This window comes from Eucalyptus grandis, chromosome 11 (assembly GCF_016545825.1).
Source record: "Eucalyptus grandis isolate ANBG69807.140 chromosome 11, ASM1654582v1, whole genome shotgun sequence".
In the NCBI taxonomy this organism is placed as follows: Eukaryota; Viridiplantae; Streptophyta; class Magnoliopsida; order Myrtales; family Myrtaceae; genus Eucalyptus; species Eucalyptus grandis.
In genome coordinates this window covers 25,689,826-25,704,471 of record NC_052622.1, presented here as the reverse complement: position 1 = coordinate 25,704,471, position 14,646 = coordinate 25,689,826, and the positions used below count along the sequence as shown (strand labels likewise).

At 37.0% G+C, this 14,646-nt stretch overlaps 1 protein-coding gene across 3 annotated transcripts; it reads right to left on the bottom strand.

The window, feature by feature from the left end:
* Positions 1–5,990: 5,990 nt before the first annotated feature.
* Positions 5,991–10,449, bottom strand: LOC104425554 (myosin-binding protein 7). Of its 3 annotated transcripts, none has more exons than XM_039304947.1 (5): positions 9,944–10,449; positions 8,347–9,821; positions 7,533–7,579; positions 6,678–6,842; positions 5,991–6,373 (listed from the first exon to the last, which is right to left on the bottom strand). In XM_039304947.1, the coding sequence occupies exons 2-4, from the start codon at positions 9,664–9,666 to the stop codon at positions 6,713–6,715; spliced, it is 1,497 nt and encodes a 498-aa protein (XP_039160881.1). In that variant the 5' UTR covers positions 9,667–9,821; positions 9,944–10,449; the 3' UTR covers positions 5,991–6,373; positions 6,678–6,712. The 3 variants fall into 3 exon arrangements, with proteins under 3 accessions (XP_039160881.1, XP_039160882.1, XP_010036576.2); XM_039304948.1 differs by having other exon boundaries at positions 5,991–6,366; XM_010038274.3 differs by lacking the exon at positions 5,991–6,373 and having other exon boundaries at positions 6,417–6,842.
* Between the last annotated feature and the right edge of the window lie 4,197 nt (positions 10,450–14,646).

Below are 14,646 nucleotides of genomic sequence, written 5' to 3'. Positions count from 1 at the left end.
TGTCTATCTATGAGAGTGTGACTACAATATTTATTGCATTGTCAATCTAGTGACTTATATAAATGTTGTTTCTTATCCTCAATCAAATCTGTGGTTAGATACGATGAAACACGAGATACATCATTGCAAGCTAGAAGTTGCTCCTCTCATTAAGGCTAATAGATTGAGTCTTCACATTGTCCTCATTCAAATTTTGAGAAAACCCAAGTGATGTACCGTATGTTAGTGCACTTGGAAATATCATACATGCTCAAGTTTGCTTTAGGCCAAATATTGCTTTTCTAATAAGACTTCTAGTAGATATCAATCAAATCTAGGATACAATCACTGTCAAGATGATTTTCGATTGCAAATTTTACTAGTTGTCCATTTAACAAGAAATCGACAACATAATATATCTTATATTAGTAGAAAGTGTAGTATTATGACAAAGTGAAAAACAAAGATCTATGTCATCCTTTGTCGTATAAATGAAGTTTCTAGCATACTTTTTAACTGTTACTCGGGATGTTTGACTTTAGAACCTCATTAAGAAGTTGATCATATATGATTTTGAGAATAGACTCATACGGTTGTATTGAAATAATAACTCTTCGGTGTTATTTATCAATAACAATAGAGGTCTTGAGAGGTCTAAATATATGGAGATCAAGTTTTTGACCATAAAGAAATTATACATAATGGTGACATTAAAGTAAAGCATATTTCCACAGATGATATGGTCGTAAACCCACTTATTAAACACCTTTGCCCTTGTGTACTTGAGTAATATGTCATAACACATGGACTGAGGAGCATTATTGAATACTGCAATTTAGTGAGAGTTGTTTTGGTTTTGTTTTAATAAAGCTTAAATCTACAATAAAGTATTCATAAATGTGTTGTCACCATATTGAATTGATCATATATAATAGAGATCTTAAGGTATTGGGTAAACCTTAAGTGAAGATTGGGGGCATTCGATTATCAGCTTTGAACATAAGTTTTGATTACACACAAAGAGAGATTAACCATAAAGATAAAATATATGTGGGTTCATTAGAACCATAAAGATATTCTCTAACAGCATGTCTGGTTTCTTATGATATTTAAAGTAACATAATAGTGACTAACAAAGAGGATAACATATAATGTATTGCTTTTATGAGGTGTTATCCATTTATCACATAATCATATTGAATTTATATCAGTAAAGTTGAAAGCACTTGTGATCATGGAAGACTCTATGTGTATACATGCAACTATCGCCATGATCCGGTATTTGAAACTTTATAGGATAAGATTAACTATTAAAAATTGTCTTTGAACCAACATAAAGGTGCGCACATATAATACAATCTCATTTAACATGGTTCAAGTGAGAGAATGTAAAAGTTTTCCTGATGTAAGCTACATTAATTGAAGTTGTAATTTACGGTTTTATGGGATTGATCTAATAAGGTAAAACATAAGATTTCTTAATAGTCGAATATGAGCCTAGCTTGTGTAGGCCGAGTTGGGCCTAGCCTGTGATGCCGAAAAACTTTATAAATAGCGCTACGATCCCTCCTTTAACCCTCTTACTTCCACAAACACACTATCATCTCACTTAAAGAAAGGCGTGAGGGGGGGCGGTCTCATTGAGCCTGGATCCAAGGGCGAGAGAGGAGAAGAACCTGAGTATCGGATCATCGCCATTTCGCATAAAAAACGATGGATTCCAAATTGAGTACGTAAATCTTCGTCTTATCCTTCAATATGTTCGAGTTTCTCACTATGTCGATCCTAGGATGCCACTTCGACGGCCAACATTTACCACACTAGAAAATGGAGAAATTAATGCGACCACTTAAGAGATCGCTCATGAGCTTAACTACACTTCAACCACCAATTTGATGTGATTTTAAAAGTCTCGGTCTCAATTTGATTGTATGAAGCCTCATTTACCAGAGTATAGTGGCATATACCAGATCTTTCCTTCAAAATGTTTTTCTATTGGGTATCCATGGACACTAAGGAGAACATTATGCTCTTGCTGCGCGGTAACAATTATTTTGTGTAGCCAAAAATAGAAAAAAAAAAATTACGATCTTCTCCAGATTGACTGCGGTTTCGGTGTTGGAAAGCGGTTGTGGGACGCCGATTTAAAATGTTAATCGTATCGTAAAGACTCCGAGACTTTCATCAAAGAAGATAGAGGCTTGTAATAGAACCATCTACTTTGTAGCATATTCTCCTTCAACTGCTTGGTTCTTCCAATATTGTAACAACGCCTCAATTTCTTTTCTGCTTGCCTTTTGCTACTTGGTACTTCCAAAACCATTGAAGTCCCTATGCTCTCAAGGTCTTTCACATTTTTCAAGTCCATGCCGTTTCATGATTATAGAAGAAATAACATATTAGAGGAAGTATAGTAACATGTTTTGTTATATACAAAAAATTATTGAATCTAAGAAAGTGATAACAAAAATAAATAGGTGATGAGTACAGCTAACCAAATCTCTTTAAGGTGATTAGTGTCTTTCAACGATGTTAAGTAGCTTCACAAATTATACCTCCCAAAATATAATATTTCGAACTCGTTGGAATTAGTGTAATGCAAATAGAACTCTGTCGAACACTTTTTGAAGCTAGCGCACTTAAAGAAACTTGAAATGAGGAGACATAAGTGTTTCTAGTGGTGCTTGGAATGAAGAATTTCAACTATATTTATAGAGTTTGAGAAGCTATTTACAAAAGGTATATATGAACTAAAGAGATACATGAAAAGAGATCTATGAATTAAAAAGATGTATCTCATTTTGCTTACTTTTATTGATTTATTAACCTATCATAATTACAACACATGCAAACTTCCATCAAACTAAACTTGTTTTCCTTCTTCAAGGACCTTGCGGTTCGTAGAGACATTTTTGTCTAATGTCTTGTTCATTCTCTGTAAAGCCATAGTTCTTCTGTACCATCAGAGGTCATGTCGTTAACTTTATATGCATGTGCTCTCCAGGTATGTTGACAGAGAAACACGCAATAAATTGTTCCTCGCATACTAAGTTCTGACAAGGAAAGCTAAAAGTTTTTTTTTTGTCTTCCAAAAAGCGAAAACAGCGCATTGTCCAGAGTAACTTTTACTTTTGCCTCATTAATTTTTGTAAATTGGGCAAGAATTAGCCGTTACCAGATGATGTGGTAGTCAATGTGGGATTTTGTCACCAACTTGTGATTTCTTCTCTGTTCTGACTCTTCCCTCTTTCACTCACTTAAGTGAACACCTCTGACCTGTCAGCTCCAACCCCATCTCCATCATCCCCTTCGTATGTTTTCTTCTCTCTGATCTCAAAACAGAGCGAGCTAAAACAAATTTCAATTGCCATGTCTTGCACCAAGAAGGTACGCTCTTCTTCGCCGCAATTACCAAGAACTACTTAGGACAAAGACAAAATCATTTTGCATTTTGTGCTCTTCCACCCCCAAGCATTCATCCTCATCATTTAAGAATAGGAAAAGTACTAAATTTTTTTAAAATCTATTACATTGATATAAATTCAGTCCCCAATATTTTAATTAGATTAATTTAATCTTAAATCTTTTTTTTGGTAAGGTTAATCTTAAATCTTTTCGCATTGGTATCTAGCCAATTTAAGTTGAAAATTACTAACATGGATGCTAACCGTCTTACGTGACATGATTAACGTTAATGTAGACATTTTTAATAACATTATGACTTTTTATAATTTTTTGTTCTATTCTTTATTATTATTTTTTCTTCTTTCTTTTTTTCCCCTTCATTTTGGCCGAAGAGGCAACTCTAGCCCATATTTGGTGGGGCCTTCACTCCTTCGCCCATAGTCGCTTGGGTGAGGGCGTGAGGCCCTCACCAGAATAACAAGGCCTATTACACTTCGTGGCCAAAATGAAGAAAGAAAAAGAAAAAAAGAAAAAAATAATAAACAAAGAAAATTATAACAAATATAAAAAACAAAAAAATATTCAAATATTATTAAAAATATTCATGTTAACGTCGGTCGTGTTACATAAGACGACTAGCATGTCACGGAGATTTCTAACTATTACTAGCAAGATATACTAAATTGAGACCAATGTAAAAAAAAAAAAAAAAAAAAAAACTAGAAATAAATTGGTTTAGATTGAAGGGTTAGTATTTCAAAAAACTTCAAACTAATATTGTTGTATAAATTAACTCTAAATTAATTTTTTTATTACAAAAAACTACAAACTAGTACATATGTGACAAACTTACCATTTATTAGTTTCTATTAAATTTGACCACCAAACTACTAAATTTAATACCACATGACAATTGACAGGTGTACTGATCTAAAGTTTGTCATCCATTTATCACATGTATAGTTATTTGCATTTTTTGTGGTATTAATCTTTTTAAAAGAAACTAACGGATGATAAATTTGTTATATACATACTGAATTGGGGCCATTGGTAATTAAAAAAAAATAGTTTTTGGTAAATTTATCACATATACATCAGTTTTGAATTTTTAGTAGTCACAAAAAATTAATTTAAACCACCTGCGAGGGTGGCTCCACTGGTAGGCTCCAGGACTTCCACGCTGGAGGCCAGAGTTCGAAACCGTTGCAGGGAGGATGGTGGAGACACTTGGCGACTTACCCAGGGTGTGTGGGTGGTGGTTTCCTATGTGTCTCCCGAGGGGTTTACTCCCAGCTATCGGCTGTGCTGGGTTCCCCTTGGTCACAAAAAGAAAAAATTAATTTAAAATGAATTTGTTACAATTGTATCAATTCGGATTTTTGTGATATTAAGTCTTAATTAAAAAATTTAATACTACATCGATATTTTATCTTCTTCTTTTTTTATTAAACATCCCCCCTTTAAGAACCGCTCTGCCCTAGGCATCCTAGGTCATTTTTCGAAGACCTGCTCATGAAAATGTCTAATCGGTAATGGTCAAAGCATCGGTGGAAACCGAGTCCCAGACTTTGTCGAAGGCGGCCTGAAAAGTGAAAAGGAGTATAGAAATCCGTGCAGGACCAGACGGAGATAAAGCAGCGATATGCATCCAGTGCGTGGGTGGCTGCTAGCCTGCAACTTGGCCTGCTCTGCAGCTAATCTCGGCCATTTATAAATTGCCACTTGCAAATCTAATCATTTTTTGTTTTTTGCATGAAATGTCTAAAGCCTATTTCTAGGTACAGGGTATTGATAAGTAAAATCTTTTATGACACTTACACTATTTTCTTTCCTTTTCACATTTACACATGTAAAAAGTACTCTCCACATTGATTTACGACAGTATCATTAGACATTACCAAAATAAATTTTTATAGCGGAGATTCTAATGTATGTTGGGAAATATTTGACTTGTGTTGACCCATGAGGCTATTTCTCTGTCTCATGTAGAACACCGTGCCCCTGCAAGAGGATTATAGGGTCGCCCAACCCTGGCCGAGAGACACCTAAACCTGGTAGTGGATGCGAGCTTTGCCAACTTTCCCTCTAACGAGGGTATAGTTAAAGTTTGGATAATTTAAAGAGGGCAGGCTAGGAACTTTGGAAACTTCATTGACACGACTAGACAGCACTGACAAAGCTCCAACTCTGAAGCAAACGGAAACTTGCCTTGAATTTTGAGCTTTGGCAAAGCAATTTAAGGTCAAAGGGCATTAAAGGATGTGCCAAACCCAATCGCCTTCGCTCAAGGTATTTCCAAGTGCTAATCATTTGTGAAAAGATGGTAATCAAGTGGATAGGATATCGCACCAGACATGCATGCTCTTTGGTTCAACGCGTTGCATTAAAATGCATGTAAAGCGCACAAGCTCTTGCACTGCTCGATCAAACTAATAACCTTTGCTTGGAGGAAAAGCTCTTTAAATCTACAGCATTTGAACTTCCGAGTAAGAATGGTATTTTAGGAGAAAAATCCAGATGCTATTGTTTATGTATTGTAAATTTTCTGTGCAACAGATAACATTGAAAAGTACAAAAAAATAAAAGCCAAAAGCCCTAATTCTAAACCCAGAACTGACATTTCATTTCGAAAAGAAAATCAGTGTAAAAGAATTCCTCAGGTAACTTTTAATTTTTTCGCTTGCTAATTTCAGCAAAGAATAATGATTGGCATAAAACCATCTAATGTTCGGCCCCCTCTGTAACCGGCCCTTGCTCCCACCAAATGAAATGTCAATCATCAAGCATTCAGCCTAACCAAGAAGATGACCCAATTACAGGAATTAATTCGACACGTGGTCCATGGAGTAATCAAATTTATCCGAAGGTCTTCCAAACTGAGACGGATAGTCTAGCAGGCAGATATTTGATCCTCCCAGAAAACCCAGCGAGTATCATGAGAATAGAGATCGGCTGATGCGTGTTCTGGACAAGATAAAAAATCTGCAGACTAAGATGAAGCAATAACATAAGAGTCCAGAACTGTAACAATATGCTGAAAAATAGTGCTTTACTCGATGAGTCAAGTAGAGAGAGAGAGAGAGAGAGAGAGGCAAGCCAAAAGTGGTCTACCTCCACCTTGAATGTAAGAAAAATACATGGCCGCATCATTCAACCATGTTTCACTTGCTGAATGAGGCTGAATAATCACATCGAATGAAAAAATTGAAAGAGAACATACTATCTCTGAAACAGCCAATGCTGCAGCAACAAATGCATACAAAGAAGACAGATGCTTAGACTCTGTTCTTAACTGTTCTAAGTTTCTCTGCATATAAGGAGAGGCTTGCTATGGATATGGAAGTTTGACAGTTGAAGCCGCCCTTTTTGCACGTGTCAGACATCTCCGCTGCTTCTGGGGTCTGTCTTCTAAAAGAATTAGCAAGCCCACACAATCAGGCGATAGCCCAAACAAGTACCTGCAAAGTGATGAGTCGAAGATAAAGGATCTATAACAAAGCAGGTAAGAGATCACAGGCAGGAAAGCTCAACGGTTATTAATTATTTCAAGAAAACAAAAATTTGCTGCGTGCTAACATAAAACTGGAATTGTGAATATTTTCACATCACGGTGTCCTAATTCCTAAAAAAATTTCATTTAGTCATGAAGCCTGTCACAACTAGAGGTATTTGCCAAAAGCACGAACGATAATGGCCTCTAAGAGTGTACACCTCTATGCAGAGAACAACCAACTGAGAAGTCTGCTCCCTAATGGCACAATTATTTCCTCTGCAACATGTAATGCACTCAAGTGCATTCCATCAGATAAAATTTGTATTCATAAGGTGTACAAGAAACTTTCCAAATTTTCATGAATTAACTTCTCATCTGGCGATAGCTAGAATCATCCTTAATGCACAACACCAAGGTAATTTACAAGTTGACCAAAACATTAAATATCTACACAAGAGACGTCTGTACAGTTAGTTCATACAAAAAGTCATTCGCCACTGCATGTTTCCTCAACATGAAATGAAGAATTAAAGCAATTTTGCATAAAAAAGAACAGAATTTACAATAAAAAGTCTGAATTGAGGAGATGCCCCCTCAAAGTACAGAAAAACAGGTACAGCAGTACGATTTTAGCACCAAAAAGAAAAGTACTCACTTGCTTCTACGAGCCTTCTTTCTCCGAAAGGCAAAGGACCCAATCCACTGCAAATAAAGCAAAGAGAGAGTTACAAGAACTATTTTGAAAAGGGAGAAAGCAGCACCACACATGGAAAATTAAAGAAGTTCCCCTGCTGCATAATGAATTTCCAATACCAGCTCAACAAAGAAAACAAAACCACCAGCAAAATCTTTAATGAACAATCTACCATAAGCAAAATGTAAGCACTAGATCAAAAAATATTCAGCCTCAACCAGGGGAACAACTTGTAGCATCAATTTTATAAATGACGGAAATAAAATGAGAAACAAAAAGGACAAGATTGTCAATTTCATTGTTGAAACAGCATTGCCAGTAGATCAACAGGCAAAGCTACTTGATTATGCAATATGATAGAACAAATCTGGTCAGATGTGGTAAAGGCAAAGGAAAATCAAACTAATGCCAGAAATTGGAGAAGCAACATCCCAACAAACTGCCTTTAGTGAGAAGGAACGAGGAAAAATCATATGGTAATTCCTCCTTTTTTTCAACAGCCTCAGCATTTCAATTCCCTCTATATCTTGCAGAACCAAAAAGTACCATGCAGTTAATTCCTCCTCTTCCGTACAGCCCTTTTCTTAAGGCACCACAATCAGTTAAGCTAAGTAAAAACACTAACCCAAAAAGTGGAGCAGAAAATGGAGATAATAGCGTTTGCCATAAGCAAACGACTTCATTCAGCATGAATCATAAACCAAACTAAAGGTAACAATACATTGGGTGTTAAACACCTGCAAAACCACCACCAAAAAGAAAAAAGACGCCTTACCTTGAAAACAGAGGAAAAAAATCCAAAAGGAGATGGCTTTCTAACAGGCATGCGTTCTTCTGGTGATCTTTCCTTACATAGACGCTCGGCTATTTCTTTAATTAATTGCATTTGTGCTTTATCAGTTTGCATTGAAACAATTGCCTGCCTCAGTGATTCCCTGTCAGCCTCAAGTGCATGAAGCCTCATGTAGAGCTTTGTGATATCTGGATCCTGATCCGCATTGATGCAGTTTGAAGTGTATCTTGGTGTAACTATGTCCTCTTCAGGACCGCTATGTCCAGATTTCTTGGGTGTCAAGCCTGTGTAGATTGAATCAATCGTACAGATCCTGTCAGTTACATCATCATCAGCTTCTGGTGAGTTATTCAGCTTTTTTGCCTGATGGGTACTCTCCGTCTCCATAACACACTCCATCCTCTTGAAGCTATTTATGAGTCTCGGAGAATCAAGAGGCAAGTCTGAACCCAAACCATCATTCGAAGAACTCCTCGAATGTTGTGGTTGCCTAGGAGATTGACCTACTATAACTTTCTCTGGGATGTTCTCAAGGCCAGGAAAATCCCCATCCAACTGAGTGTTGCTGGGATCTTGCTCCATTTGGTGAATTCGGTGTTCCAAATCCTTCAGTTCGTTACGGCCATGGGGAGTCTCGCCATGTGCGAACTTTTCAACATCAACCACCTCATTCTCACCCTCCCATGGACCAGGTGTCTCATTGAAGTGGCATTTCAAAGGAGGATAATCATAAAATGGAAATTCAAATCGGCAATCAAGATTTTCAGTCATGCCCCCATCGGCTTCTGCCACAGTGAGCCCATAACTCATCATTCTATGTCTATAAGCCTGTACCTCGCATGTGAGTGATTGTATGGCTTGCTCTCTCTTATACAACAGGTCTTCCAGAGCCAGTATCTCCTGTTGATCGTGTCCCATTCTCTCCTCCGCAAATAGTTTGAATTGCCGCGCATCCATCTGGATTTCCGCCTTGTCCCTCTGCAACCTCAAAATCATCGACATGGCCTCACTCGCCGCAGATGAAGCGGCATTCCTCTCTTCTTCGAGCTCCACGGTCAAATCCTGTATGGCTTTCTGTTGGCTACAAACCATCTCACGCAATGCTGCGGTCTCGTTCTCGATTTCAATTCGCGCAACAGAATCATACTCAACCCCGGGCACAAAGAATCTCCTATTCCCCTGCAGTTCGTCATATTTACGCTTGACATTGCGAAACCAAGCACTACCCGCTGAAGATTGACAATCACTGCAGCCATGACAGCAACCTGACGATCTCGAAGGCAATGTCTCTACCGAATCCATAGCCAAACAGCATTAGAATTCAAGCAACTCAAAGACGGTTCTTGAATCCGAGGTAGATCAAAGACAAGAATATGGATTTAGATCAACCAACAACTTCCCTCTTTCAAAACTCCGAAAAAGACAAGGGTTCTCACGCAAGAAAGCCTCGCGTATTCCTGAAAAAAAGAGAGAGAGAAAAGAGAGAAAACAAAAGAAACCCATAAATTTTCTCTTCAATGTGGATTATGATAGACAGAGAGAGAGAGAGAGAGAGAGAGAGGCCATTTCGTTCACTCACATGGCGAACGGGTCAGATCAAGAACGTAGACGGGGCAGGGAGCTGCGAAACGGACACGGACGGCGATCTTCACCGGAACGCGGATCTTTCCCCCATCCCCCCCCAACTTTCTCGGGAATCGGCGCGCTCATTTACCCGGGAAAAGCACCGACCGAGGCCTTCTGGAGGGAAACGAATTCGAAGCGGAGCAATAAACAGAGCCTCCGGTCGCCTGCTCTTCCCGGGTACATTTCCCCCTCGGGAGGGAGCGGGAAAAAAATTGAAACCCTAGACTGCGGGGGTGGGGAAGCTTTACCCCTCCGGACCCATCTCTCTCTCTCCTTCTTCTTTGTCCTTTTTCTGCGCGGAATTCACTGCGTCGTCCTTGCCTTTCCTCGATCGACGCGATGCATTTGCTGTAGACAGAGAGAGAGAGAGAGAGCGGGGAAGGGTGGCAAAAAATAGATTCCTCGTATTTTCCGGGAAAAAGGAAAAAGGATTGCAGGCGGAGGGAGGGGGAGAGGGAAGAAGGCAAATATAGGTTTATATATATTTTCCCGGAAAATTGGAAGGAAAGGAGAAAAAGAAAAAAGAATGGTGGTGGGTGAAGATGGAGATGGAAAGGAAACGGAACGGACGGCCTTGCTTGCTCTTTGGCCGCTTACGAAGTTTTCCATTTTCGCCTTTTTCCTTTCTCTTTTTTTTTTCTCGATGTATGAAATAGGAAAAAATAAAATAGTATGAGCAAGAAATGTCTCCCCCGTTTATTTTACTTTATTAGGAAAAAAAATCCATCTTAATACAAATTTTTTTTTTAAATTATAACATGAAATGTTCTCATTTTTTTAAATTAGAATTTGAAGAGGACATTATTTAAAAAAAAAAAAAAAAAGCTAAAAATGACCATGATAATTTCAAATAAGATCTTGATCTTATTGGCCAACTAAATATTTCGATCAATCAAAAGCATTTTCCTCCAATAATGATTTTGTTAAATTAGATAAAAAAAATAAAAAAAGGTGAAAAATTTTAATGTGTGTGTGAGTAGGTGGATGGTTTGATTAGTAGTTGTCACTCCATTACTAATGGAGCAATGGCCTATTGGTCAGCAATGGTCCCTTACTAACGCCACTTGGATGATGGGGGCGTCAGCGATGGCCAATGGCCACAAGTAAAGGGCCTGGACTCTTCTTCTTTTTTTCCCTCATTTGGAGATTGTCTTTTTTATGAAATTTTTTTGGATTTGTTAATATAATTTAATTAAGATTCTTTATAAGAAGTATTGTTCAAATCAAAACGACGTCATTTTAATGCTTTAATCAACCTTAACACCACATGGGAGAGAAAAAATATTAAAAAACTAAGTTAGCATTTTTGTCAATCAAATTAGACGGAATTGGCAAAAAGACTCAATTTTTATAGAAAATCGAAATTTGGGTGAGGGCTTGCAAGCACTCTTTGGTTCCTTTGCTACCGCGGGCTTTACGCAATTGATAGGATAATATAGTTATTCATTCAACACAACATAGGTCAGCAAAAGGATCTCAGAGATCCACCAAAGCACGAAAGTTAGGATCTTTCAGAAAATGAATTCCTATTCGAAGAGTGCATAATCGCATGGATAAGCTCACACTAACCCATCAATTTGGAATCCAATTCAGGATTTTCCTTAGGAGATATCAGGAAGGAATTGGAATGGAATAATATCGATTCATAAAGATACAAAAGAAAATGTTTGCTATTGATTCAAAGGCTGTACCTATGGGATAGGGATAGAGAAAGAGGAAAGAAACAGAAGATTTCACTCACATAATACTTTTGATCGAAAAATCAATCTTTCGTACCCTTCACTCAATGAGAAAACAGGTCAGATTCTATAGGATCAAACCTATGCGACTTAAGGAATGATGGAAGGGAATAAAAAAAAGAAAAAAAAAAAAAAAAAAAAAAAAAAAAAGAGAGGAAAAATAATAATAATAAATTAAGTAAATAAAAATGAAGTAGAAGAATCCAGATTTCAAATGAACAAATTCAAACTTGAAAATGATCTTTCTAATTCTCAAAGAATGAGGGGCAAGGAGATTGATCGAGAAAGATCTCTTGTTCTTATTATAAGATTGTGATTGGATCCGTAGATGTTTGGTAAAAAGAAGAATCTTCTCCTTTGGGAAAAATCCAAAATGGAAAGCGTTCAATTGGAACATGAAAACGTAACTAAATTTGTTCTAGTTACTCTTTGGGATGAAGTGAAAGAAGGGAGGAGATTCTCGAACGAGGAAAATGACCCAATGACTTCGAAAGAATTGAATGAGGAGCCGTATGAGGTGAAAATCTCATGTATGGTTCTATAGAGTGGCAGTAAGGGTGACTTAGGGTGCGCATGATAAAATTTCTGTTTCTCGATTTCTCTGTTTCTCTATTCCCCTAATGGGTTTGGAAAGCAATCCGTTTGGTAACGCAATCGATTTCTCTATTTCTGAAACAGATTTCTATTTCAGAAATAAAGAAATCGAAGAAATCGAAGCTGAAATTTTTAGCTTTTCGGTTTACGAAACATAAATAGAAAATTTTTTTCTCAACTTTTCAATTTAGTCCAAAATATTTTAGATCACTAATATTGAAATAGAAATAGAAATAGTTAATTTAGTCCAAAATATTTTAATAATTTTTTAATATAATCATTTCAATCAATATTGATTGAAAATCTTAACCATTGGGCCAAATGGTGGGAATTGAATGAACAAGGCTTCATTTGTTGCACGCAAGAGATTTCACGCATGGTAATAGTCAACTTGCCACATTCATATCTAACGAGTCTTTCTTCACCTACTCTTCCGTAGTATGCCAGACAACGGATCTATCTAGCTAACTATTTTTTTAATCATAAACTTCATTTTGAGACGGTAAAAATAGGTCAAATCATTAGGGTTTCATCTGATTTTTCTTTTATAAGGAAAATAGATCTAATAAGGAATCTGTTGTTCTTGTAAGAGTGTTGATGAAAATACAGATTTTGATAATAAATTTTTAAATAATCCTAGTGTTGATAATTTTGAAAAAAATTGGTGACGATTTTGAACATGGTGAGGATTTTTTTCACAAAATTTGGAAAGAAATTGGAATTAGACTTGAAGTTAGGACTTTTTAGGAGATTAGACTATTATAATCACGGCTATCATTAGACTTATTTGATTAATGTGAAATCAATTTCAGCAAAAACATAACGACATATTCACTACAATTGAATTTCAATTGATTTTTTTTTGCCACGTTGTTTATTTTTCGAAAGAAAATATTACGTTATACGAAACGTAAACACATGTAATAGGAAATTCCATGAAATTGTATTTTCAACTTTTGTAATGTATTAGTATTATTTCGACTATTATTTTGTATTTGAGGATTTCCTATGTTGTCATCTAATCAATTTCTATTCCTAGAAATTGAAATTTTATTCTGTTATCAAACGGATTTTTGTTTCAGAAATAGAAATTTTGAGTCATTATCAAACGGGTTTCTTTGCTCAGAAACTTGTCCGGGAATAAATCGAAATCAATTTCTGGCCAAAAATCAATTTCTGAAACAGAAATTTTGTCATGCGCGCCCCTTATCTGTCAACTTTTCCACTATCACCCCCAAACAACCAAATTATGCCTTACGTAAAGTTGCTAGAGTACGATTAACCTCTGGATTTGAAATCAATGCTTATATACCTAATATTGGCCATAATTCACAAGAACATTATGTAATCTTAGGGTGCGTTTGGTAATATTTTTGTTCAAAAAATTGTTCCCGGAATAAAAATAGAAAAAACTATTTTTGTTCCGGAGGATAATTTTTTTAACAGAAGAACACGTTTGGTAACCGCACAAAATTTCTGTTCTTGGAATAGAAAAAGAATAGAAACACATTTAGTAAACTTGTATAATTTTTTTTTTTTTTTATTTCTTTTAATTTTTAAATATTTTTATTATATTTTCCTTTTTCCTTTGTCTTTTTCTTTTTCTCTTTGGCCGGCGACCGACTGGGCGACGTTTGGCAAGCTTGCTGGAGCCTCGCTAGGCCAGGGCAAGCCTCGGCGAGACTTGCCAGGCCACTGGTGAGGCTTGGCCTCACCTAGGTGGTGCGAGGTCGACCTCACGCCGGCTGGGGAGGTTGAGCCTCGCCGTGGCCGTGCAAGGCTCGGCCTCACTAGTGGCTATGTGAGCTCAACCACGCCGGATCTGGGCGAGCTCGACCATTGTGAGGCCAAGCCTCATCGGGGGTCGGCGACGCTCCGGCGAGGTAGCCAGCCCTCAACGGCCATGGCCAAGGCCAGCAACTGGCCAAAGAAAAAAGAAGAAGAAAAAAAAAAGGAGAAAAAAAAAACAAGTTTTATGTTTTTGTTCTTTTGTTTCTTCAAAAAGTGTTCTTGGGAACAAGAAACAAGTTTTTCTTGTTTCTTGTTTCTATTCCAAATTTGTTCCCGGGAACAAAAAAATAGATTTTTTGTTTCCGAGAACAAAAGTATAAACAAATGTGTTTCTGTTCTTTTTTAGTTCCCCGGAACAAAAGAACAAAAATTGTGTTCCGGGGAACAGAAACAAAAGTCAAACAAACATCCCCTTAGTAAGAGGGGGAAGGGTTAATGATTTACTCGGTGTGAGATATCACATTGTTCGAGGAACCCACGATGTTGTCAGGGTAAAGGATTGTCAACAAGGGCATTCTAGTGCGTTGTAGAT

Bases quoted from the DNA above. Each gene is read 5' to 3' on its own strand.
- LOC104425554 (XM_039304947.1), bottom strand. From the start codon at position 9,666: ATGGATTCGGTAGAGACATTGCCTTCGAGATCGTCAGGTTGCTGTCAT. The intron at 7,580-8,346 runs GTAAGGCGTCTT...CTTTATTTGCAG, and splicing joins TTTTTTCCTCTGTTTTCAAG to TGGATTGGGTCCTTTGCCTT. The intron at 6,843-7,532 runs GTGAGTACTTTT...ATCACTTTGCAG, and splicing joins AAGAAGGCTCGTAGAAGCAA to GTACTTGTTTGGGCTATCGC.